General features: G+C 41.0%; 2 protein-coding genes across 3 annotated transcripts in view; one reads left to right on the top strand and one right to left on the bottom strand.

Moving 5' to 3' along the window:
• LOC102304980 (versican core protein) overlaps positions 1-17,708 on the top strand; it is a 31,536-nt gene extending 13,828 nt beyond the window's left edge. For both annotated transcript variants that reach the window (XM_005928981.3, XM_005928980.3), the window contains exons 8-16: positions 1,679-1,830; positions 2,108-3,431; positions 4,595-4,708; positions 4,812-4,925; positions 8,747-8,905; positions 9,538-9,620; positions 15,136-15,280; positions 16,544-16,726; positions 16,832-17,708. In XM_005928981.3, coding sequence (XP_005929043.1) covers positions 1,679-1,830; positions 2,108-3,431; positions 4,595-4,708; positions 4,812-4,925; positions 8,747-8,905; positions 9,538-9,620; positions 15,136-15,280; positions 16,544-16,726; positions 16,832-17,079 — 2,522 coding nt within the window. In that variant the 3' untranslated portion in view covers positions 17,080-17,708. The remainder of the gene's footprint in view (positions 1-1,678; positions 1,831-2,107; positions 3,432-4,594; positions 4,709-4,811; positions 4,926-8,746; positions 8,906-9,537; positions 9,621-15,135; positions 15,281-16,543; positions 16,727-16,831) is intronic.
• Positions 17,709-22,407: 4,699 nt separating this feature from the next.
• The window catches only part of hapln1b (hyaluronan and proteoglycan link protein 1b), a gene marked incomplete at its 5' end in the record, with an annotated part of 19,607 nt that continues 14,785 nt past the window's right edge, over positions 22,408-27,229 (bottom strand). The window contains 1 exon segment of the mRNA XM_014335720.1: positions 22,408-25,760. Coding sequence (XP_014191206.1) covers positions 25,471-25,760 — 290 coding nt within the window. The 3' untranslated portion in view covers positions 22,408-25,470.

Here is a 27,229-nt window from a genome sequence, read left to right as displayed (position 1 = left end):
TAATAGCACTTGACAAGAGAGAGGCCCTGTCTGCCCAGAGCCTAATAATCCTTGATTCAGATTACAGTGCATATGTGTTTGCTACCCTTAGCCAAGTGGTACCATCTTCCAGAAGTTGTGTTTGTTATTAAAATGATGAAGGCATGTTCTGTTACATGTGTAATATACCATCACATGAGGCCCTCCAACTCTCAGTTCATATCCTCAGGAAATTAGGAAAGTTGAACCATTGAGTGTTACAATGAAGAATGACTTCTTCATGTGGTGTCAAGTTCAGAGTGACACAGAGGCTGACATGGACCAATTAACTAGTCACTTAACAGTAACAGCATGCTTCTTGGTCAACTGTTTTTTTCTGCTGAAGTTTTGTACATATTTAGACAATTTAAGGTCTGTAAGTTCTCTGTTATGACTCTGTATACATTTGCATACTCTGCTTCCCCTCTGTATAGCTTCCATGTGTACCACTAGGTCTTAATGAAGAGACACAAGCATGCATTGTTTGAGAGAAGCCGCTGGCACAGACTGACCTTAATTATAGGAAACTCAGACTTTTAACTGTTAACCATCCAAATATGCTCTTCGGCTCATTTTAACAAATATCAGAAATGCGCTACTGTGGGTTTGTGCCAGAGCTGTAAGATCTTAGATCCTTCACTGAAGTTGCAGTACCCCAATGCAAAAGCTCTGCTTTCAAATGCTTTACTGATGTTAAGGTGAAGAAACGTCATCAGGAATATTAAAAAATTAAAAATATAAAGACCTCTGCAGGTTTACGATGAAAAGATCACCATAGCTAGTGTGTCTTCGAAGTGAAGCCTTTAAGCTTGGATTCTGATGGCAAACCAAGATTTCCGAATGTATTGTAGTCTGTGGTGAAGCCACCCTGGCTGGGTTTTGTGAATGTAGTACAAACTCTTCTGATGAGTCTATGGTCTCGATCACATTGATTTTTAAAGCTTAGTAAGCAAGATATGCTTTAAAACGGGCTACCTTGATTCTAACTATAACTGCATGTCTGTCAGTATCACAGTCAAATCTGACCCTTGGTCTTGAGTTTTAAAAGTTTAAGGCAGCAAAAATGTCTAGCTTGAGGCATTATAACAGAACTTAACATAACAACATATGATGTTGTGGTGGATACATCCATCTTTTTTTCTGCTGTCTGTGATTCCCTCGCTCAAGAGCACACTTAACTACGACGAAACCACCAGAATGTCACCTGTTGTTTGGGATCACTGACTGATCTTTAGCCTGTGTGAGTGGGGCTTTAGCAATCAGTTTCACATCAACTGCCAGCAACCTGTCTAGGAACATGTGTTTTTCCTCTCAACTGCTGGTTGCTAGTTCATGACTGACCCGTCTCTAGACCTGTGTTTCTGAGGCCTTCATTATACATGACTTTATGCTACAATACCATGATGATCTAGTTTAATTATAATAAGCAAAACTTTTTTCTACCAGGCTGCAAACCATTTTAAATTTGCTCTAAAGTTAGTCATTTTAACATAGAGGCTGTATGGTGATTTATTTGATTTTTCCCAAGAGGCTGTGGCCTGGTACTGACATTGCACTTTAAGTAAGGAATAAAATCATAACACTTGTTGCTTGTTTTTCTTTTCTTTTCTTTTTTTTTTTGCCTTGATGTGTTATATGGCTGCTTATCATCTGCCTCTAGTGAAACGTCTCCTGCACCTCCTGAACCAGCCTTTGAACGGCTCTGACATTTTCCAGATGACCAGTATCCAGGGCAGCAGGGAGATCCCTTCCCTTGAGGTGCCTTCGACTGATATGGCACAAACAGTCAGCTTTGTCAATGGAAAACATGAGGTACTTTCTATACACTGATATGTCTACTAAATAATTCTAGTTTAATTCTCCAATATACATATATATGTATGTCTGTGTTTGTGTGTTCTCCCATTTTTTTCTATCACTACTAGTAAACACAGCTGTGTCTTCAGCAAACTAATTCATTCAAATCATTCAACCAGACGCCCTCTCCGTGAATGTGTAAAATAGTCTAATCTGGTCTGAGTCAAGCTACTGGCTCTTTGTCATTCTTTCTCATTTGTTAAAAATAGCCAATTTGTTTCAATCCATCCAGGTAACACCTGAACCACAGCAGCCAGAGGAGGCCAGAGGAGATCAGTTTGAGACGGCCACTCCTGGAAATGTGAATGAGACAGAAGTAGAGGAGGAAGAAGACATCAGCACGACTCCCTTTACCTTCGAAACTGGAACCGGGGAGATATTTCCACAGGAAACCACGGACAAGATCATTTATCTTCAAGCTGTATACCCAGATGATGTTGCAGTCTCAGGCCTGGATGCAGACACAGTTTCTTATGTTTTTACAGATGCCATGAGAGTCAACACTCAAGAACCACATGAAACAGCAGTCTCAACCACATACACCCCCCCTGTCTCTACAATATCAACTCCAGTCCTGCTTGGTGTTTCCAAGGATGTTGCTCATGTTGCCTTAACTGATGAGGACATGGAAGGCTCTGCAAGCAACTCCACAGATGATGAGGTTGGCAGTATGCAGGAGGGCTCTACAGATGGTGCTATACCCACCCTGGCTACCGGACACCAGTTGGATGCGAGGACTGATGAGACAGAAATCGGAGGAACAGAGGTTGTGACTTTTATCCCAGACACAAAGTCACAGGAAACCACTGAGCAGGCCCAGACTGGGGACTTTGAAGGGTCTTCCTCTGGAGAAGATGAGGCTTCAGGTCAAGATGTATACCCGTCAGACACACCCAGTCTTAGCACCATGCTTAGCACTATGATTTCAAATGACCTTTATACCCAACAGCCTTCACCTGCAGTACCTACAGAAATCGCAGATGTGCTTGGAGTTTCATCAGGTGATGTTGCAGTTACAGACCCAGACTCTGGTGCAGACCAGCTGTCTGATGAGGAGGGAGCTTCTGGGGAACTTTTCAGAGAAGTCGCTATTACTGTTTCACCAGCCATGGCAGCTGTGACCTTCACCAATGTAAAGAGCACAACTGCAGAAATGAGCAAACTTAAACCCTTTACCCATCCCTCCTTTGAAAATAAGAGCCATCCAGCTGTCGCTACTGAGTCTCTGTCTGCCTCCTCTGACATCCACGCTCAGTTTTACAGAGAACATGCTGACCTGTCCACCATGGAGAACATAGACCAGACCACACTCTCCACTACTTCATCCTTTTATACTTCTGAGCAAAAAAGCTATTCTGTCCCCCAGCGGGCTCTAATCCCTGACCCGGCTGCCACTGCTGTAGCAGAGGAGAAATTTGTAGACGATGATAAAGACATCACCCCCTTTTTTGTGGAGTCCCAACCTCAGATGCCTGAACAGACAGTGGCCACAGTTCAACCTGAGACCAGCTCGGACACAACTTATTCAGTCATGACCAGCACTATAAACATTACAGGTACATGAACTCTGTTGTTGTTGGTTTGGTTCATAGCTGCTTCAGTTGTTTTAAACAGCACAGCAGCTTGGTTTGGTTCCCCTGCTTAACATTTTTGCCAGTTTTGGCAGCAGCTATAATGTTTGAGCTGAGCCCTCTCTCAGCCTTCTGCCGTAGTTAAAAGGGATAGAACATGCTTTTTCAATGGTAATACCCACTTGTGCTATCAAAAGTCTGTAATACACTTTTAAAGTTCCCAAATACAAGGTTTTCCCTTTGCACATCAAGTATTAAATAGACAGCTTAATAGCTGCTCACAAAAAATTATTACATAGTTTCCACCTTCATACCAACTCACCCATTGTTAACACACCCTCATGGATTTGTAAAAGTTTAGGGGCATGATGATTTCAGTCAGATGTGAGGTAGCTAGCAGGTGTCTGGTAGGCCTGACCTAGCAGTTTTAATGAAATTATACGACAAATAATGTACTGTCAGATCCGTGAGCTGACCTTACTGTCCTTAGCTGACATGTTAGTCCACCCGTTTGTTCAAATGCGGTTACTTCATGGCTCCACAAAACGAACATTTTGGCATTGTGTGATGTTTTTCAAACCAGAAGTGACCAAATCCAGCTTAAAAATGCAGAGTCTTGAACCCAAGACATTCAATTTAGTTTTATTTATCCATTTATTCTCTTGTGCTTACCTTTTTCAGGGTGGCTGCAGCCTATCCCAGCTTTCTTAGGGCAAGAGGCAGGGTACACACTGGACAGGTCGCCAGTCTGTCGCAGGGCTAAGCAGCATTTAGCATTTAGCTTCCAGGTTTGCCTATGTGATTTGTAGCAACAGTGTATTTAAGTTGTCCCTTGTTGGCCTCGCTTTTCTAGAAGATGGAGAGGTTCTACAAAATATATGCATTAAAAATTCACAGCAGGATAAAAGCCTGTCCTGTTTGCAATTGAAGGTTCCTTGTAAACATTTGTGCAGATGTTGAATTTTCTGATATATTTTAATATGAGCAGGTCAGCCCACCAACAAACTGAGTGTCTATTACCACAAACGTGGACAGCCCTGCTGTGGCAATAAGGAGTTGCAAAGCCTTTCTGAACTTCAGTACGTTTCACCGCTCTTAATGATGTTGATGATTTTAATCGTTTTTCATTCTCATTGTCTCCTTGGCAGATCTCCTGCCATGCTCAACCAATGTGTGTCAGAACGGAGGCTCGTGCTACAAGAAAGGACCACAAAATGTCTGCATCTGTGCACCTGGATACACCGGGTGGCACTGTGAAACAGGTACAGAGAGCCTCAGAGCCAGGTGTGCTCTTTTAACAAGCCATCCTGACCCTTCCTGACAGGTGGATGTATAATAATGCTGGTCTGTGTTGCATGTCTGAAGATATTGATGAGTGCCAGTCTAACCCGTGTCTGAATGGAGCCACTTGCCTGGATGGGATCAACTCCTTCACCTGTCTCTGCCTCCCGAGCTACAAAGGAGAGTTCTGTGAACAAGGTCAGGAAACAGAATTAATAAGCAACTGTGTCAAAATCATTCATCTATGGAAGTCAGTTCTCAGATATATTCTTTTCAAGTAAGTCTGAACTTACTGCAGAGTTTGGGTCTTTGGGCCATCATTCAGCTTTGGGCGTTGGCTCTTCAACAGATGAGTTCCAGCCGTAGGACTAATATTTCTGCCGTTACTCAGCAGATAATCAAAACTCAGGCACACAAGAGGACTCCGAGGATTAATATTTTCCAAACAAGGAAACAGTTCTCAGCAGCAACAGTTTTTTTTTCTGCTGCTCTGAGCAAAATGTTTGGTTTCAGAATGAGGCCCCATAGCTTTTCTTTTGTATCATGTAGTCATGATAAGAAGCCATTTAACTAAATTCCGCTTTTATTTGCTTGCTTAAATTATTTTACTCAGTCTATTAATGGTTTGGAGTCATACATTATACACTACTTAATGTATTCATATGCAGTCATTGTAGAATAAAAGTACAACAACTGGATCTGTCAATTCTGAGGTTTCACAGTATATATCAGGATATTTAAAAAGTTATTTGGTCCTTAGCAAGTCTTGAAATGAGTTAAATACAACCACAGATGAACAAGAACAAATTACATATTATGTGCTATTATTTATTTAACAAAAATGTAGCGGAGGTGTAGTGTTATTATGGTCAAACATCTCCATTTTGGTTTTGTTGTTCAAATTTAGCTCTGCAAAGCTAAGCCATGCCAACATCTTCTTTTTGGAGAGAAGCGGCTTTCTTCCAAACACACTTTGCGCTTAATATTGTGGTACCTACACTCCTGAGGAAGTTTGCATTTTGTTCTGCTTATCCAAGTCAGCATTGTTGGGGTCTTGTGGAAAAAATAGAAACATTGGTGCTATAAGAATTCCCAGTTTGCAGGGCGTATCTATTTGAATGATGAATACAGTGTGTAAAGCTAAATGTAGACACTCAGACATAAATTATGGACTGTTTACTGCTTATTTTTCCTTCCTAGTATATGCAAGAGTTCAAAAATCATGGACACAGCTGTCCTCTTGCAGCTTTTTGCCAATGGAAAGAATGAGGGAAGAAAGATAATTGCCCTCTATTTTTCCAGAAAGCTTTTGCAGCTGCGTGTGGAATTGAATCAATACTGACAATACTGCTTCAGTTTTTTCAGGCTGGGCTTAATATCCTGGGTGATGCTGAGTGATGCTATGTTTCATACTCAACTGACCACTCTGCTAATTTCAAACTGGCAGACAGAGAGCTGTGGCTTATAGTGCTGCATTCATTAGAGACCTCACCTTTCATTCCAGGTAGCTGCACAGAGGCAGGATTAAAACGAGGTCAGTTGATGACGGCTACTACCTTAAAAGACTCGACAGATACTGTCCATCATGACTTTACTGGCATGTATAATTCTGGTGCTACTGATACAAAACAGCCATTGTTTGTATGGTCAGACAAAGCAAAGGGCTGATTATGTGACTTGTATATGAAGTTGAATGTGTGTTATACATGAGCTCTTTGTGTGTGTCTCTGTGTGCTTGACCTGCAGACAACTGGATGTTTGTGAGACTTAATGAAGTCCAACTGTGTGTTGCTGAGCTCATTCAGTGAGGGGCTTTCACTCCCCAGCTGGACCTCAGCTCTCTCTGTGCCTCTCTTTCTCTCTCACCGTCTCTGGCCAGAGCACAGAAATAAAATTCAGAGCTGTTGTGTTGCTGTTAGCTTCACCGTTACAACAGCATGTTTCCAAAACAACATGTAACTTCATCAACAAATGAAAATCTGATTCCAGATTATGAAGTGTACTAGAAGGCAGTGATAGGCAACCAGGGAAATGTAGTATAGCTACTTTTAGACAGAAGTTCGATTAGCTACACATTAACACCTAAGGAGTGGGTAAAATGTGGTTACGAAGCAGCAAAGTCTAAACATTTTCTTGAATATGCCACATGAAGTTTGAAAAAAGGCACTTATTCATAGTAAGAGATATTGTGTCTTACAGTCTGTTTAGTAGAAACCGCATACTAATGCTGGTTGAAGCTTCCCTTTGCTCTCAGACAGCTTCAGCTCTTTATTGTCATGATCCTAGTTTTGGTTGTTATAGTTTTGATTGCTAGGTTTTCATTTGTTATCTAGCCTTACATTTTCCCTCCTCCTGTCATATTGTGTCTAGTTTCCGGTAGTCGTATCCCTCTTTGAAATCAGTCCTGTCTCAATGCTCAATTTGTCTGTTTCCCGGTTATGCCTCCGTGTGTAGTCCATGTCTGTTATGTATTTTAAGTTCTATCCCTTGTTCGGTGTCTCCATAGTCTCGCCTCCGTCTCCATGTTTATTCGCTTCTTAGGTCTTCGGTGTTAGTCTGTCGTGTTTCTTGTCTTCTTGTCCTTGTTGTGAAGTTGTATTGTCATGTCTGCTTTCCGTTCAGTTTCCTGTTTTATTTTGAAGGTCTATGTCCTATGTCAGTGTAGTCAGTTTTGCTTCTTTTGTCTCGTTATGTCAGATTAGTGGCAGCTGTTTCCTCCTGTGGTTCCACTTCCCGCTCGCCTTTTGTTAATATTCAAGTTTTGGTCCAAGTTCCTTGGTGTCTACATTTTGGGTCCTCTTCGCAAATTCATACAGTGTGGTGCCGCATGCTGTAACAGGTTCTATAGAAGTCTTTTCCTCCTTTGAGTTGTGATCTTGGTAAACACTTTATTGATTAGTTTAAGATCTCAGTCACAGCTTTTAAGTGTTATTGAATACACTAGGATCCATCCATCACAAGGACAGGTGACTTGGATTAGTTTGCTTTTGACTGACACTACCACGTGATAAGCTGTGATAAGGCATGCAGTGTCAAACCTGGTTTTATAACACCAAAAGAACGTGCTCAGCTCAAGGCTTTACAATGCGACCTCACCAACCAAAGCTGAAGTCACCATCTAACATTTTATTTCCAGTCAGTGATCTAGTTGCTCAGAAGGCCACTGAAAGCCACTAAATTAATTTTCTTCATTAAATTGATTCGCCAAACAATTTCTTTCTGCATTATCCTGATGAAAGTAGCTGTTAAAAGATGCCAAAAGGGATTCAGGTGATCTGTCACAATAATCAGTCAGAACGTGGTAATAATCAGTCAGAATGTGGTATTTAATTCAGAAATGAGAGGTGTACTATGAAACAGGTGTACATAGTCTTTGTTAGCTGGCCTAATAAAACCAAGAACCCTAGTCAGAGATACTGGCTATCACAACAGTGGTTCACAGTTTTTTGGGTTAACCCATGGTGTTAATTTCTATTGTAACATCTGTATATTAAAGCTAAGTCCTTGGAGTTTAGTCCTACGAAATGCACAACGTTTGGTGAATTGAAGATTCTAGACTGGCTGTAGGTGTGTAGGATAAGTCTCTTACCTGTTAATCTAATAGAAGGGCATCCCTCGGATACAGGCAGGTTGACATTCACATTGCAAGCACGGCATCTGCCGCCAGATTAAATGTAGCTTTATCAAACATGGCTATGGTTTTAAGTCTTCAGGACTGCAGTTTCAGTGAAACTGTTCATAGTTAATGACAGTAGAAACAAACATTCTGAGAGCCTATTTGATGTAGTTGTTAACCGAAGCTCCTGGCATGTCCTAAATTTGATATTTCAGTATGTGGATTTTGTTTTATTGCCTTAAAGATATGTAGGGACTTGTCATTAGTTATGATATAACCACATACATACCACATTTTTAATTCTGCACCAACACAAGAAGTCAAGATAAAGTGTATATCATATGAAATATTTTTTCCACCTGGTTTGATGGTTCTTTCACATTTTGTTTTTCTCTTTCTGCAGACATTGAGATGTGTGGTTTTGGTTGGAAGAAGTTTCAATCTCACTGCTACAAGCACTTTACACACCGTCGGACCTGGGACGCTGCAGAGAGGGAATGTCGGATACACGGAGCCCACCTGACCAGCATCCTGTCGCATGAGGAGCAAATTTTTGTCAATAGTAAGTTTGTGTTGTTTCGATGAGGTGTCTAAAATGTTCTTATGGGTCTAGAGAGTCTGTGGAAAAAGTCCTTCGGGGTACAAATACTAAAAATGCATATCATAAATGAAACAGTTTTTGGCCGTGCTAGCAGCACAACTTTGTTGTTTGTGGTCAACCACTCGTCCAGACTACTTTTGGTTGGATAGTCTAAAACTAAATCTGATCCTATTTTTGAAAATACAGTAGAAATGGCTACCTAAAACATTAGTTACATTTTGAGTAGCTGCTTTGTTATTTGATTGCATTGATTTCAACATGTCTTTGGGTTTCATTCACAACGAATGTATGTAAAAAAACAAACAAGCAAACAAAGAAACTTTGATGATAAATAATAATTTTACCAAATTTGAAAACGCAAGCAAATGCTACACGATTTGCAGTCACTGCTCTACTACAGAAATCAGTCTGAGAATAGTGATGGAGCTGCAAGTAAACTCTGGTGAAGCTACTGACACTGAGCTCAACGGTGCTTCTCCATAATTCTTTGTTGTCTGTTTACACTCCTCTCCAAAATGCTTTGTTTGGTATTGATCAGGTTCTGCTTCGGTAAAATGATCTCGGACTCAGTGCATCGTGCTTTTTCCCTGCAGATCTAGGAAGTGACTACCAGTGGATTGGCCTGAATGATAAGATGTTTGAGAGAGACTTCAGATGGACTGATGGCAGACCAATGGTAAGATAAGCACTATTGATAAGATTAGTGGCTATGGATATAGTTACATTTACAGACATCAATGATTATTGATCGTGGGGCGATTGTGGCTCAAGAGTTGCCGATTACGGCAACCTTGTAATCGGAAGGTTGCCGGTTCGAGCCCCGGCTCGGACAGTCTCGGTCGTTGTGTCCTTGGGCAAGACACTTCACCCGTTGCCTACTGGTGGTGGTCAGAGGGCCTGGTAGCGCCAGCCTCGCCTCTGTCAGTGCGCCCCAGGGTGGCTGTGGCTACAATGTAGCTGCCATCACCAGTGTGTGAATGTGTGTGTGAATGGGTGGATGACTGTGTGTGTAAAGCCTTTTGGGGTCCTTAGGGACTAGTAAAGCGCTATACAGGCCATTTACCATATTGTTCCCCAGTGTAACCATTTGCAATTTGATTTAAAATCAGCCTTCAATGATACATGATGGCTCTCATATAGCAGTAGCAGAGGTGTTTTATTAAGGTACTGTTAATAGCCAGAGTATAATAGTTTCACATTTAACTGAAAGAAAGAAAAACACATGGCAGCTTTCCAAGTCTTTAATAAATGTAGAGCAAACACGTTACAAGAAATGTCTCGGCTCTTAGGGAGCTGTCTACTATCTACATTAGTCAGGCTTATTTCAGTACAGTTTCAAGATGAACCATTTTACATGAACGAATCCAAAATAGATCAGAACCAGATGAAGTGGGGAATGACTGGAACCGAACTGGACTTGGGCCAGATTGGGCCTCCAGATTCATCCCATGATCTTTATTCATTTTGGATATTCTTATTCATTCTACTGTGCAAGTAGAACCAGACGTGGTTTGCTAATCTGTTATGGAGCCTACAGGTTCAGGTAAATTTCTTTGATTTTCAGTGGAAAATATGTTGGGGTTCAGATGTTCTCAGACACTGTACCTTTCAGAATGTTGTTTGACTTCAAAAAACACGAGTCCAATGACAGAATCATGCCTGTTTTAAATGCTGTGCCACCTGAGGGCCCAGATTGATTTTCAGCCTTGTCCCGTGAAGGCAGAGATGATGATATTATGAACTGTAGCTGATGAAATATTGAGGCCTACTTTTTTTCTTCATTGAAGAAAATTATTCAGAAAATGTCCCACAATTAGTAGACAGTTTTTTTTGTGTGTGTGTGTGTGGGTTTTTGTTTTTGCAGATTGGGGAACCTCTGCCCATCTTTACTTCTGCATCTCTAAGTTGCTGATTTTATCCTCAGTCAAGTTTACGACCTGTTGCTATATTTAACTTGCTGCTGTACCACTCTGAGCATGCCTGATCTCTGGTTAGTACAGTACAATCTGGGAATACCAGGTGCAGTAAGATTTCAATCTTAAATATCATCAGCCTCTCTCTTTTAATGGGTTATGTGCCACAGGCGTTCAAGCTGGCAGTAATTAAACCACTACTTAAAAAGCTACTTAAAAAGCTGGGTTAAGATCACTTGAGTTAATCTCTAGGAATAGAGATTATATCTTAAAGATATAATGATGTGGATGATTAATTTCCTTCTTCTAAATTCAGATAAAACTGATGTTATTTTACTCGGCCATAAATATCTTAGAAATATGATATCTTACACTTACACTAGATGCCATTACCTTGGCCTCCACTGTGAGAATTCTTGGAGTCATTTTTGACCAGGATATGTACTTCAATGCGCATATTAAGCAACTTTGCAGGACTGCTTTCTTCCATTTGCGCAGTATCTCTAAAATTTGAAACATCCTGTTTCAAAGTGATGCTGAAAATCTAGTTCATGCATTTATTATTTCTATGCTGGACTACTGTAATTCATTATTATCAGGAGGCCCTAAAAACTCCCTGAAAAGCCTTCAGCGCTGCAACAAGACTACTGACAGGGACTAGAAAGTGAGAGCATATTTCTCCTATATTTGCTTCCCTTCATTGGCTCCCTTGTAGATCCAGAATCAAATTTAAAATCCTGCTCCTCATATACAAGGTCTTGTATAATCAGGCTCCATCTTATCTTAAAGACCTTTATAGTACCATATCACCCCATTAGAGCACTTTGTCTCCTATTCTACTTTAAATATCCACAAGACAGCAGCCTGAGAGCAGAGTGTTGAGCTTTCAGGCCCCTCTTCTGTGGAACCAGCACCTAGTTTGGATTCGGAAGACAGACACTTTTAACATTAGGCTTAAAACTTTCCTTTTTGACAAAGCATATAGTGAAGTTTGGCTCAGTTGACCCTGAACCCGCCAAAGTTATCCCACAGCTAAGAGAAGATTCAGGCTACTATGGGGCTTCTCATCATGCACTGAGCGTTTCTTCTTCTGATCTTTTATCACTCATTATGTGTTTATAAACCATTTTGCATTAGTTATTATTACTCTCTGGCCACCCTTCCCTGAAGCTGGTCCTGGTGGAGGATTTTTCCTATTAAAAGAGAGTTTTTCCTTCCCACTGTTGCTAAAGCACTTGCTCATAAAGGGGCATCTGATTGTTGGGGTTTCTCTATATTATTGTAGTCTTTACCTTTTAATATAAAGCACCTTTGGTGATATATAAATAAAATTGAATTGAATTTAAATTGCCAATAAACCTTATTCGGGGCAAAATGTTCCTGTGATGTAGCAGTTGTAGGCAGTGATGACACAATCTCAAACACATGGTTCATCTGCTGGAAACTCAGAGCAAGAAAATTGAAATCTGATCCTGAAGAGGGAGGACTGTGTCATGTGTTATCATTCTTAATACAGACACACCCTGAATGGGGTCAAATCGGAGCCATACACCATGTTAAGTGCGTGCAGTAGATATACAGTATAAAATGAACAAAAATGAACTTTTTGTGTATTTCGTCTGGTATATAAGGCCACACAACCTTGGGTTTTATTTAGGCCTGTTGTTTTTTGTCTCTGCAGCACCACTGTCTGTATATTTTATGAATTACATCCAGTCACATGTGATGAGTATTGACTGCCTTCTGAAGAGGATAGGTGGGGACTTCATAGTCTATATTCACAAAAGAGATATTGTCCATAAGTTGTCCATAAGTAGATACAGCTATCAGTAGCTACGATCGTAAAGAGGACATTAATGAGAAAAATACTGGCAACAGCCAGTGCTGCCCCTTAACCACCCAGCAGTTTCAAAATCCTACATTACCTAATTTTTGAGTTATCGCATTGACAAGTTTTTCAGAAAACCTGACTTCGAATTTGAGTTTGAGGCCACTAAGATTCTAACTTGTAGATTTTTAGCAGATACAACTCATTTTCAAGTTCTCTTTTTCACAAACCTTGGCAGGTTAAAAATCCCCCCAAATGATCTTGATTTTTGATGTGTGATTTGACCCTATATAAATAAACCTGAATTGAATTTGTTTTTTTTCTGTGCATTTTCCGAGAACAGGAAAGGTGCTTAAATCACAACTAAGATCACAAGTACCTAAAATATTTGGCCAGTAATGTATGTTTTTGCTAAATTTGCAGTTCAAGGTTCAAGATTACTTTATTTCTATCCCTAGGTAAATTTGCTTTACATTAAAAAATGATAGCATTTGGCATCCACTCACAAAGCACAAACACACCCATTAAACCTGACAAACACATATTTGATAATTAGATGCGTGATAAAAAAACAATATAAATAAGATGAAGATGAATCAAATAAAACAGTAGCACCAGTAGGGACAAAGCTGTTTTTATATTGCTAACTTGGGACTAGAAACCTCCGTCCAGAGGAAAGAAGCTGGAATTCACCCCATAGAGGATGGGGGGCCATTATTAACAATTGATAAAGCCATCCTTTGTATCTGTTGAAAGTACAGGGAGGCTAGACAGGGCTGTGACTCACCTGTCAGGACCATCTCACTATCTGATTCAATGAGTTTTTTCTCTGTGACAGAGGTCTGACTGAACCATGCCACCAAACAAAAAAAGTGCCTGTAGCTTATGCCCTACTTCTGTGATAATGTTGAGGTGGAGGGGGAGAGGTGAGCCCTCGGGTGAACATAGACTATAGTACTGAAAAGTTGTGGAAACTCATGAGGGGGGCAAAAAGGGCACAGTGGCAACCGATAAAAGTTCAACGTCTGGTGTGCAAATAAACTCTCTAACAGTCACAGCGCTATAGTAACGTTTATTCACATACAAGCATACTCCCCCTCCTTGGGATTTCCCCTTTACCTCCACATCCTGATCCCGATGAAATGGAGCTCCAAATCAATCCATCCATCCATCCATCCATCCATCCATCCATCCATCCATCCATCCATCTTCATCCGCTTTATCCGAGGCCGGGTCGCGGGGGCAGCAGCCTAAGCAAAGAGGCCCAGACCTCCCTCTCCCCAGCCACCTCCTCCAGCTTATCCGGGGGAATACCAAGGCGTTCCCAGGCCAGCCGAGAGATATAATCTCTCCAGCGTGTCCTGGGTCTGCCCCGGGGCCTCCTCCCGGTGGGACATGCCTGGAACACCTCACCCAGGAGGCGCCCAGGGGGCATCCTTGTCAGATGCCCGAACCACCTCAGCTGGCTCCTTTCGATGTGGAGCAGCAGCGGCTCTACCTGGGTGAGGGACCAGACAAAGAGCGATTCAGAAGACCCTTATGAAAAGAACATCGAGGGAACAGTTTACCCTGCCCGGGATAGGGTTACCGGGGCCCCGCCCTGGAGCCAGGCCCGGGGAGGGTGCCCGAGGGCGAGCGTCTGGTGGCCGGGCCTTAGTCCATGGGGCCCGGCCGGGCACAGCCCGAAGAGGAGACATGGGCCCATCCTCCCGCAGGCCCACCACCCGCAGGAGGCGCCATAGGGGTCGGGTGCATTGTGTGCCGGGTGGCGGCCAGGAGCGGAGGCCCTGGCGGACTGACCCCCGGCTGCCAAGACTGGCAATTTGGAGCTCTCTGAGCTCTCTCAGAGAGCTCCAAATCCGTCAATTGAAAAATCGACGTCCTGGTCCTGCTCTGTCAGCCATGTCTCAGAAAAAGTCATCACACAGCTGTGCCTGTGTGAAGTCTTTCTGGAACCTAACGTTCTGCTGGAGTTCATGCAGCTTGCTGCTCACAGACTGAACATTTCCCAGGATAACAGAGGGCAGGGGAGTTCGACTGACCTGTTGTCTCCTCAGACACAATTTGACACCTCCGTGTCTCCCTCTTTTTGTCTTCCTCTTATCACTTGTTCTGTCTTTTGGTATAAAACCCAGCATACATGGGGTGAGGTCCTTACCATCATACAAGAAGTTAAGTTGTAGCAGCTTTTCACGGGAGTAAACAATCCTCAGCGGGCTTACAGCCTCACACGCATCATGGGAAACAGGCCAGCACAGCTGGGGCGTTATTTAGAAAAGGAAAAAAAAACAAACACAAAAAAACAGAAAAACAAACTTAGGATGCTAAGCGCTTGTTCATTGCTGGTCGCTAAGTGCACATGCCATCTTAAATGTAACAGCATTACTTTGTAAACTAATTTAATTAGACAGTCTGTAACATAATGCCCTTTGTAATTTGTCTTCTGATAGCAATATGACCATTGGAGGCCAAACCAGCCAGACAGCTTCTTCCAGTCAGGAGAGGACTGTGTGGTGATGATCTGGCATGAGGGAGGACAGTGGAATGACGTGCCCTGCAACTATCACCTGACATTTACCTGCAAAAAGGGAACAGGTATGCACATGGAAAAACATACGTGTTCTCTTTGGAGACTAAAGGACAACTGGGAAAAATGCTTTCTTTAAGTAAAAAAGCTTAGAGAAGCTTTTTTATTTAACTTTAACTTTGAAGCTTAGCTTCAAAGTTATTGGCTAGGGATAGTAAACATAGAATGAGCTGCATTCATAAACTGTGCAGGTGTAATACACAGACACATATTAGCTAATTTGTGCAGACTAAGTCTGCAGACCAAGTAACAGTCTTTTCAGTTTAGTTTAGTTTTATTGCCAGCAGTTGCCAAAGCTGTGTTCTGTACCAGACTCTTCAACATGGATTAGGTTTAGAGGCCAGCCTCAAGTGGCCACGAGAGGAACTGTACTTTTGCGTTAGCTTTGTTTTGTTCAGTGCAGTACTTACATGGGGTGTGGATGAAAAAGTAAGTGTTGTCTGTTGCTTCTAATTTTGTCTCGGTGATCATTCTAAACTTAAACAACAGAATCACGGTACAGTCTTTATCTTTTACTTATCTTTATCTTTCACTTACAGTGCTGTGCATTGTATTAAAAAATGCACATTATTTGCATATTTGACACGTTTCAGATCATCAATCAAATTTTTGTTTTTTGACGAAGAGTAAAAACAAAATACAAAGATGGTGGTGTGTGGTCTAACGGGTGCCAGTGGCCATTTAACACATCTATAGTCACACGGAGGTTGAGAACATCATATTACAGTGTCAGGGTATAGTTATTAGAGAGTTCCACGGGAGTCATATGTTGTACAGCATGCCAGATATAGCCAGATTGCCAGAATCTTCCTGGTTTGTTCTCAACCCTGGAAAGTAGCACAGGTGGCATAGGGAGCACAGCTGGGATGCCAAGCAAGCATGCTAACCATTTAAATCCCCATTACTCAACATATGGAAGAGCCATCTTGCATATGAAGACCAACAAACTAGAGCTATTGCTGGAAACTACCTCCTCTATTTGGGACTGCTGCGTGTTAATAATCATGGAGACCTGGCTACATCATTTGCCTTGTCAGTCAGTCTAAAGTATAAAAGTCTTGGAGATCATCAAGATGTTTTTGGTCGATCTGAGATGAGCCTTTGTTGTGTTTTGGGCAGCTGTAGTTTTCTCCTTGGGACTCACAGAACTGCAGCAAATATGTAGAGCTTTGCTTATGTTTAGAGTTTCCTGCACTGTCCCAAGTGTCAATGGAAATGGTTGGTACAGGTTTGTGAATAACATTATTAAACTCTGCATCTCCTGCCAACAGTATCATGCGGTCAGCCTCCTGTGGTGAAGGATGCCCGAGTTTTTGGGGCCACAAAATTGCGCTATGACATCAACACCCTGCTCCGTTATCAGTGTAAGCAGGGCTTCATTCAGAGACACACCCCAACTATACGCTGCCAGGCCAACGGCCAGTGGGACTCGCCTAAAGTCACCTGCACAAGCCGTGAGTCTCCTCCTAATTGTACTTTAGCTAACTTTTTCATTAAAGGTCTGTAAAGTATTTTCAACTGTACTCACTTTTAGTTAATTTCTACATCTGTGCTCTCAGCTGCAACCTACCACAAGACATTTGTTCTTCAACGCCGCCACACCCAGAACAAGCATCAACACAGACACTATCAACACCACACCAAGAGTCAGGAGGAACACAGACAAAACCAAGGGCAACAGCAGATTTCCAACATCCTGCAGAGCAACTGGATCGCCATTCAGAGTCATCGACAGCTGAGTAAGGAGAGGCAGCTGCAGGTCCGCACTCGCAGCCAGGATCAGATGAAACACTCAGTGGGTTTGTAGTTGTGGACATCAGATTTTTGGTGATGACTAATTGCAGCAGTCTGTCTAGAGGCACCGATAGAGAGTGATGTTCCACTGAACTGTCTATCAGTGTCTCTTGAGGGGACATTTTTACAATTACATTCCAGGATCAGACACCAAGGACAGTTTAGCTTCATTTCCAAACTTCATTTATTGACCACATCAGTCTCCCCACAAAACCATGGTGCTCAGATTATTGATATGCTTCCTTTTCACTGCTTCAAACACCAGCTAGTGCCATTGTTCAAATACTTGGATATGTTGTGTCTGATATAGATATACACAGCCATGTCTCCTAAGGAGGTCGCCCTAAAACCAGGTCTATCAGTCACAACACAGGAGCTCCTCACTGTGTTGTACACTTAATAGTCAAAGTGTTCAGTGTAACTTATGCCATCAGTTTTTAACCTGCGCTCATAAGTCTAGTGCCTTCTGTCAGATTTTAATGCAGCCCAGTGGCAAATTTTTCATTAAAAGGAATTCAAGTCTTTATTCTTTGTTAAACAGTGTAGTCACGTCCAAGCTGGTTAAAGACACTCACACTTTGTTAACTTTTAAAAAGGATGGAAATGGAAAAATTAAATGGAAACATTTTAGCAGTTCTTGAGCAAAACTAACAAAAAATGACAACTTTGAATTTGTCACTGAATTATAAAGATGAGCAAGAATTCCTCACCTCAAATCACCTCAGATTGTTACCTTTGACCACATTTTCAATGTGTCTGCCTATCTGAACTCATTGTTTTTCATTGTTTGTCTATGATTTTGTACAAAATATTTTACCTTAGTTTTTTTCTTAATTGAGATTTGATGAACACAAATAGGAAATTGTGATGAATATGTCGTCTGTCTATGCTGTGGCTATTAATCATAGGATATATATTATAAATATTATCTGAAGCCATAAGAATTTAATTTATTGTATACTTCAAAACTATGAAAGGACTGTGATATTGAATAAAGGTCCATGGAACTGAAGTGATATCTTCTGCACTGTTTACAGACTCTTGTCATGATCTTTCTTATTGAGAAATCATGTTATCATTGACAGTATGTATACGCAATGCCGTCCTGTAGTTTTATTGAGATTGTTGATTTTCTTTATTGTGCTGTGACTCAAAATTGGCTTCCTCCATTGTCAATGAAAACACTTCTGGTTATTTCTACGTTATTTTTACATTATTAGACACATACCTTCATGTTGCCTTTTCCTGTAGACGTGGAATCAGTTTGTTTATTGTTTTCAAGGAATAAGAGAATGTATAAGAAACAAATAAACATGACCACCTGCTCTATAAGATTTTTTTTATGCATCTCACGTTGTCTTCATGTCCTTCATACATTTTCCTTTAGTATGTAGCATGATAGTATGTAACAATATGAGAACAGCACCACCAAGGCTGGAGGCGGAGCAATATTGGTAAAGCACATGGGAGAAGGACGCAGCCCATAACGGTAATGCTCAATGGCTCGTGAATCTAAGAGCAGACCACAGCAAACTCCCTGAACAAGGTCCAGTAACCATCACAGTGGCAAACATTCAAGAGAAGATCTCCAGTAGTAAGAGCTAGACAGCACCAGCCCCCGACATGAGTCGCGCCTACTGGCTGAAGAAGCTGACGGCACTCCATGAGCATTGGGCAGCACAAATGAACCAGCTGCTAGTTGATGAGAGACACCCAGAATGGCTTACTGAAGGCCAGACAGTCCTGATCTCCAAGGACCCCCAGAAGAGAACTTTCCCATCCAACCACTGGCCAATAACCTGCCTCAGTACCACATGGACGCTGCTGTGAGGCATCATAGCAGCTAAGAAGAACAATACATGAGTGGGGGGACAAAAAGGAATTGTCAGGAATACCGGTGTTCTGGGAATCCATCCTACCTGACAAACCATCCTACCCGTTGTTTCTACACATGCGCGCAACACAAAATTCAGTGGCGAACCGTCTTACCTTTGTGAATATAAGCTACAAACATACTCTGACGGGTAAAATTATGTGCCAAACCGTCCTACCTTTGTAAATGTGATGTACAAGCATACTTTAACAGCTATAATTAAGTGGCAAATCGTCCTACCTTTGTTAATATGGGCTAGAAGCATAATTTTACAGCTAGAATTCAGTGGCAAATCATCTTACCTTTGTTAATAAGAGCTAGAAACATACTCTGACGGGAATAAATACGTGCCAAACCATGCTACCTTTCTGAATGTGACCTACAAGCATACTTTAACAGGTAAAATGAAGTGGCAAACCATCCTGGCTTTATGAATGTGAGCTACAAACATACTCTGATGGGCAAAGTTAAGTGGTAAACCGTCATACCTACTTACGTTTGTGCTGGAATTACTGTGTGACAGCAGAAATGTGCATAAACTACTTACGGTAGGACGTTTTGCCAAAGTAGGACGTTTTGTCAGAACAGCGGAAGAGTGAAAGACCAGCTACTGGTAGACAGGGCAGTGTGGACTAGGCTGACCAACCTGAGCACTCCCTGGAATGATTACAAGAAAGCCTATGACTCAATGCCCCACACCTGGATCCTGGAATGCCTGGAACTGTACAAGATCAACAGGACCCTAAGAGCCTTCATCAGGAACTCAGTGGGGATGTGGTGGACAACACTAGAGACCAACTTCAAGCCCATAGGACAGGTTGCCATCAAGTGCGGGATCTACCAAGGAAATGCTCTATTCCCACTGCTGTTCTGTATAGGCCTGAACCCCCTCAGTGAGATTACTGACAGGACTGGCTACGTATACTAACTACAGAATGGAGCAATATGTATGTATATATATATGTGTGTGTGTGTGTGTCATTGCAAGACATAATACAAATAAGCAACTGAAGTTAAAGAGGAAATCATGGAATCAATTATTAAACCAAAGTGTATTCTAAATTTTTGACTCATCAAAGTAGCCACCTTTGGCAGATGTATCAGCTGAACACACACGTGGCATTCTTTCTACATTCTTTTCTACTTCAGAAAGCTCTCCCCATATCTGTTGCTTTCACTCCAGTTCATCCCAAAGCAGGTCAATGGGGTTTAAGTCTGGTCACTCCATGTTTTCAAGCTTACCAGCTTGTTCTTTTTTTCCTAAGGTAGTTCTGGCATAGCTGGGTCTTATATTTGGGTCATTATCTTGCTGTAGAATGGACCCCTGACCAACTAGGCACATACCAGAGGGTACTACATGGCGCTACAGAAAGTTGTGGTAGCTGTTTTGGTTTAAGGTGCCTGTCACTCTGTACAAATCACCGACCCTGGATCCAGCAAAACAGCCCCAGACCATCACACTTCCTCCATGTTTAACAGTTGATGCCACACACTGTGGAACCATCCTTTCACATACTTGACGGCGTACAAAGATCCTGTGTGATGAACCGAAGATTTGAAATTTTGATTCATCAGTTCATAATACCTTCTTCCAGTCTTCAGTATCCCAATGGCAATGTTTCATGGCCCAGGGAAGCCTCTATGTCTTATTCTGACATCTTAGCAATGGCTTTATTCCTGCAACTTGTCCTGTCAAACCTACAGCTTGAAGTCTTCTCTTTTTTTTTTCTTTTTTTTTGCCTGTCCCGTTTGGATCTTTAGCCATCAGAATTGTTGTCTGAAGGCCAAGAAAGATGCCAAATGGATTTACTTTACCAAGTGGATCATCATGGCCTTGCCATATCGGTCCATTTGATTGACCTTTACTATAATTATGTATTTATTTTATTTTCGTTTTTTAAAGACGGGACAGACATGACTGGGGGAGAGGGAGAGAAAGAAAAATAGAGGGGAGAAGAGATGGTGAGAAAGGGAGGAAGAAAAAAAAAGAAAAACAAACAAAACACCTGGATCACCTGTATGGAGATAAAAAAAACTGAAGAGAAAACAAACAACAAAGAGCAACATAATAAACAACATCACGATGATCTATGGGAATATGATAGTAAATACTAAATATTGAATATTATTGTGCAGCACGTAAGATCGACAGGGCACAGTGTGCTTTGAGGTAGGAGCCAAAAACGGTGTAGTTTGTGTGTGTGAGCACCCGTGTGTACACCTGTGAGCATGAACGCGCTTGTTTTTAAAAGGTTCCTTCATGTGTGGGGGGGCCACAGCCCCGTCCACCAGGGCATGAAGCAGGTATGGAGGAGATCAAAACTCCAGACATCCAGAGGCCCTCAGAACACAAGAGACCAAGGAAGACCAACAGAGGGGCAGCCGCGCCACTGTCCCAGAAAGAGCTGAGGAGAGTCCCAGATGAGGGTTCACTCAGCAGCCGCGGAGCAGAAGTCAGGGGGAGTTGCAGTGACACGCCCGTGAGCTCCGCCGGCAGCCAGCTGTGCCAGAGTGACCGAGCCCCAGGCCGAGAGGCCGAGGGCACCCCACCCCCGAAGTGGCCCGAGCGAGCCCCAGGCTCCAGACCTCTTCCTGTTTGAGTTTGCCCCAGTTTCTGAGTGCCTTTTGATGGTGAAGGAAACTGTACTCACTGACACCTTAACTTTCTTTCCAATTTCTCTGTAGGAAAGACCTACATTTCTAAGTGTTATGATGGTCTGTCTCTCTTCCCTTGTTATTTGCCCTTTTCTCACCATTTTTCTAGCAACGCACTACTTTCTGCAGTACAAGACAGTTCAACTGATGCTCATGAGGGTACCACAGTGTGTTCCAGCACTTCTGTTATGCAGACAGAGGGGGTTGTAAGTGATCCAGAAAAGTTGGAACACCTGTAGGAATTAGTAGCACGAGCTTTGAGGGCTTGATCAACCTCCATTGCTGCAGAACAACTTTAAATTGTTAACGCATTTTGTGTTCCCTGAAACAGGCCTTTTTGTATAATTCTGAAAATCTTTGACCGGTACTGCTGTCTTTGTTTATTGTGGATGTCTATATATAATCTGTGCTCTCTTTGTAATGTTAAACAGACAGCTTTCCTGAAAATAGCACAAACAAAAGAATCAGCATGAAAACCAACATGCCGTCACTCAGCTTTTAAAACAGTCATTTACTTTGGCAACATGCTGTATTTCAGTTACAGAATTAACTGATGCAGCACCATGAATGGCCTCAGTGTTCCCACTGGAAAAACATTTTCATGTAAGCAGGACCCCTCCCTCTGCAAACATTTACACATTACAGCATTACCCAAGAACTACAGCTCTGCAAATACACATCCTAACAAATAAAGGGCAGACATTGACTTTGATGATTTTTCTTTTCCGCTGCAACTACAGTGGAATCGCTCATCGTTGCTATGATGTATTTATGTTAATTCAGTAATGGTTGTAGACATTGATAGAGGCTGAGTCATGGTTTATATATTCTTTTATTATCCCTTTGTCTGCAAATCCCTAAGATTGTTTTCTATGCTGTGGTTCTCGAAGAACAATATCAGAAAGACAATAGAATACAAAATAGAAGCTTTAAAATGAACAGTTGAAATGGTGAAAACATAGATATTTACTTTCTTGTGATATGACAAAAGTGATACCACTGTCATATCTGTACAGTAGATACAAAGTGGTAGATAAGCGGGAGACACGTAACTTCATTTAGCATAAAAGAAAGGCTAGTAAAGAGATGTGAAAACATCTGCTGAAATGTGATATTCCTGACAACTACTTGAACTTTAGCTACACACAGAATGTAGACTAGCAACTGGTAGAAACAGGTAATCTGGTTGGGAAAAATGTAACATACTAAGTAAGGCAAGTAACAAATGTAAACAGGTAGCTGAGCTGCACTAAACTTGAAACACTGGACAACGAATTAGCAAAATTTCCCCACTATTTTCTTCAGTTAACGAGTAGCAGGTTGAGACAACTTGACTGTAGGAAATATGGATGATGTAACATCAATTGTAAAATTGCTTTCAATCCGCACTGATGCACTGAAGAACTGCCTTGCATATCTTATTATATATCTTATATATTAGTTTCATTCTATTTATTTTACAGGATTTTCCAGGTATTTTTCTATGCTAGCTAATGAGCTTGTGGGTGTCCTAAATTTAAACACTGGTGTGAGCTTGGTGTCAACATGTAGCTCAGAATCTTACCAATTAACACATAATACTGTTTACTTTCAAGAAATATCTTGATTTTATAGCCCATTATGAGATCTAGCTATTACACAGCTGTGTGTTAGCGTACCAGTTTGCACTTTCACAAATGTCAAACTATTCATTTAATTGACTGTAATTTCTGCAATAATTCTAATCAATACACTAATACAAAAGGAGTAAATTAAATAAAACAGATCTTTAGTAAGTGTTTACTTCATAGCTGTTATAGCATTTTATCTTCCACATCATCAGTGTGTGATCATTACAGGCTATTTTCGTCCAGCAGTTCACTGATGATAAGTATAGCAAAACTCTGATTGTGCAGTGACTTGAGTAGCCAAGTATAGCCAACTCTGCACCATTCCAATTAGATTACCTAAACTTCAGTCTTTTCCATCCTGGGCTGTGTACAGTGAGCTTACACATTACATTTACTGTTATACCCTTAAATGGAAGAAACCTTTAGAGGCTCCTGCAGGAAGAACTGGTCGGCTGCTTCATGGCTGTGCCTTGCAGAACTTAGACAGCAATTAGGGGGCCAGTTCAGGACCTTAGACTTCATCTCTATATACATTAGTGTGTAAGTCAGTCACAGAGTGTTATCTCTGTTAACCTCAGCACCTTATTCTTTTACCTGGTATCCATTAGTAGGTTTTGTGAATGCTCTGACCTAGCCTAGCATTAGTCCCAATTTATTCAAAAGAGTTGCATATTATTTTTAGTCACAATTGAGTTTCTTGTCAACATAAACTAAGACTTCCCCCCCCCCACACACACACACACAAAAAGCATCAATACTATACGACTTGTTAAAGATTTTTGGGTCCAAAGAGTTTGCAAGTCTTGTTTAGGCTGACAATCCACAGTGTGAGTAGTAGTCATTGGCCATGTGTGTCTGTTAGCATGCTAACAGTCACTATTTTGCTTTTTTCTTTGTATTTGGCACAAAGAACTTTGCAATTTCAGTGGTACAAACAACTAAATCTTTGATTTTGTGACATGACTAATATTTATTTCTTTTTATTGTTTTGCTTTTTTGTTGACTAAAATAGATCAAACATAAACCTGAGCATAACCTGGATTTAAATCTAAATTTTCCAATTCTAGTTACAATTCTAGTTAACAGCAGCCTAGCACCATCATAGGAGAGGAATGCAGTAGAAAAATGTGATTTAAAGGTCAAGCAACACTGTATGCAGAAAGCAGATTTTTATGATATTACAAACACATGCTGAAGGTCAAACCCACAACTGAATAACAGGATTTTTTTGATTGTCCTCTCAGGTTGCACTGGGATTGCTGGGCTAATGAGCAACATCAGTCACAAGCAGGGCAAAGCCTGGCTCTGGTAATAAGCTAGAAGAATCTATGGCATTTGTATCAAAAATAGCAGTCTATAAGGCGCTAAATAGATAGCAAGAGTAGCTATACTCTAATAGCGATTTTGCTGTTGAAGTCAAGGCATGCTCTGAAGAACAAAACGTACTCTAGCACTGCAAAGCATTTTTTCATGCCAGGCATTCTGTATTGCTGCAAAGAGCAAACTGCTGTTTGCCTCGTCTTCTCTCCTCTATGCATCATATTCGGTAAATTCAGTGCAAAATCATTTTTTGTGGTGTTTTTTCCACCGTTATTGTATGTTTCATGTAAACCCAATAGACTTGGATAGTTTGACCAGAAAGATAAAAATTATATTCTAAATATTTCTACAGTATATCAAAAAATAGTCATTAACAGAAATACATTTCTAGATTATCACATTCTACATACTTAGAAAACATAAACAATGCTAACAGTTAGATGATTTCTTTTTCATTTTGGTGATGAGGCTAGTGTTTGGTTCATCACGTTTGTATAAAAAAAATAAAACACTGGGTGGTAGGATGATTTACAAAGTACCTGTCTTAGCACCTTGTTAACATTGAACAGCAGAGATTGGATTAGTTACGTTTCAGACTTTCAGACTTTGACGAGCCTAGTCCATTTGTAAATGACAGTATGTCTGTAGCCGTAGGTTATCTAATCCCCACAACAATGTGCCCACCTCTCTGAAGGGCATTGATTAAATAATATAAACCTTAAATATGCGTAAACTATCCCTTGTAGAATATAAGGTCCCAGTTTACAAAGCACAACATGAATCGGTCTGGATAAAACATCTTAAGGTTTCCATTAAAAAAAAAAAAAACTATCACAGTTTGAATGTGCTTTTTTCTCTGTTTTCTTTCTCTCAATTATTATGCTCATTATTGTATGTGTTGATGCATGTTAGTGTATGTAATTGTTTGCTGGATGTGTGTTGTGGCTCAGTTGTGGCCCTTGAAACAATACACTCCATACAGCTTATGCTTCTTGTCAGGGAAGCCACTGAACCTAACAGCAGCTTCAGTGGGACTGCAGCGCCGGCGCGGGTGGGAGATGGGGTAACGGACACTGCCATCCTCCAACCAGCCTGCATCACAGCGGTCATAGCCCAGCAGCTTCCAGGCAGCATACATCTGGCCAACCTTGGCAATTTGAGCACCATCTTTTTGGCATGCCCTGACTGCCTCATCATAGGTCAGCTTAAAGGGTTGGATCAGGTAGTAGAAACGACCTGAGGTGACAAGAAAACAGAAGGATGAACATAATGGGTTAGAACATACAGAAAATATATCAATGTATCAAATTCCTGCAACCTAACCAGAGTGACATGATCCTGTCACCACAACAAGACAGGATATACATGCTTTGATGCCTTTACAAATTTGACGAAGTTAAAACATCCATCATTTCATATTATACGCCATCGTTTGTTTTGTGGTGTTGCAAAATACACTGTTTACGGCAATATTGAGATGATGAAGATCAGATGAGAAGCAAAAAAGAGCTGTCAGGTGCTCAAAAATAAACCTTAGACTCAAACGTTAGAACAGCCTTTTTCACACGGCACGCCATGTAATAAATAGAAAGTAAATGTCAGCCGTTACAACAATCTAAAGATATATAGTTTCATGCATTGGTCACAGGTACACTCCAGGTATACAACGCCCAGCTGAAAACACTTTACCCAAGTCGAGTTGCCCGAGATTCACAGAATTTACCAAAAGTGCGATATATATCATTATCGGGATGAGAAATGTCTTACATCGGGATAAGAGATTTTGGTCATATTGCACAGCCCTCAAAATCTGTTGAGACCATGTGTAACATTCAGACATTCCGGAATATAATAAAATAACTGTAATTTGTCATTTTCATCAAAAGATAATGATGTGATTTACTATCTTTTTTCAGCTATTTTGTAAAACTGTACATTAAAAGAATTTGGACTAGAATATTTGTATTTTATGATTAAAAATATTATCATAAAGAGCTCTCAAATATTGGTGGAAGCATAAAAAAATCATTTTGATAATTACCAGTACTTAGTACGCAGCTGTGACATAAAACTTACACTGAGTGGTGGTCTAAAAAAAACGGATACCACATCCTAACCCCACAAGCTCTAAGTTACCCTCTGTTCCACACTATTCAGTATTGTGCCCTGGGACACCTGAACAAAGAGGGAGGAGTCCAGTGGTGGAAACCATGGTCTGTCTCCTGAGCCACATCTATTCTAGGTGCTGCTATAGGAAGTAAGATGCAAGCATCCCAGTTGGAGCTCACACTGTAAAAAAATATTCCGTAGAAAAACAGAAAATGTCCTGGTAATTTTCTGCCAGTACATTTTCTGTTTTTTTACGGAGGTTTGACGGACCTTTCTGTAAATGATAAAACGGAACATTCTGTAGATTTACAGTATACTCGCTGTACTATTTACGGACATTTCCTTCAGCTTTAAAACGGAAAATTCTGTTTATTCACAGTATATTTTCTGTATCATTAACTGATATTTTCCGTTAATAGAAAAATTGAAATTTCTGTTTATATTACTATTTCCAAGCACTTCTTTTCACTGTAACTCATTAAATATAGTTCTTTATATCCATAAACGTACATTTCTATGCAATTACAACCTAGTACACCATGTACTCAAAAATTCATAAATTAAAACTTAAATTAATTTGTGCTTCGTACACAACA

Source organism: Haplochromis burtoni, unplaced genomic scaffold (assembly GCF_018398535.1).
Source record: "Haplochromis burtoni strain Fernald_Lab_line unplaced genomic scaffold, NCSU_Asbu1 Contig_113, whole genome shotgun sequence".
NCBI lineage: Eukaryota > Metazoa > Chordata > Actinopteri > Cichliformes > Cichlidae > Haplochromis > Haplochromis burtoni.
The sequence above is the reverse complement of the archived record's forward strand: the minus strand, read 5'-3'. Positions and strand labels throughout refer to the sequence as shown.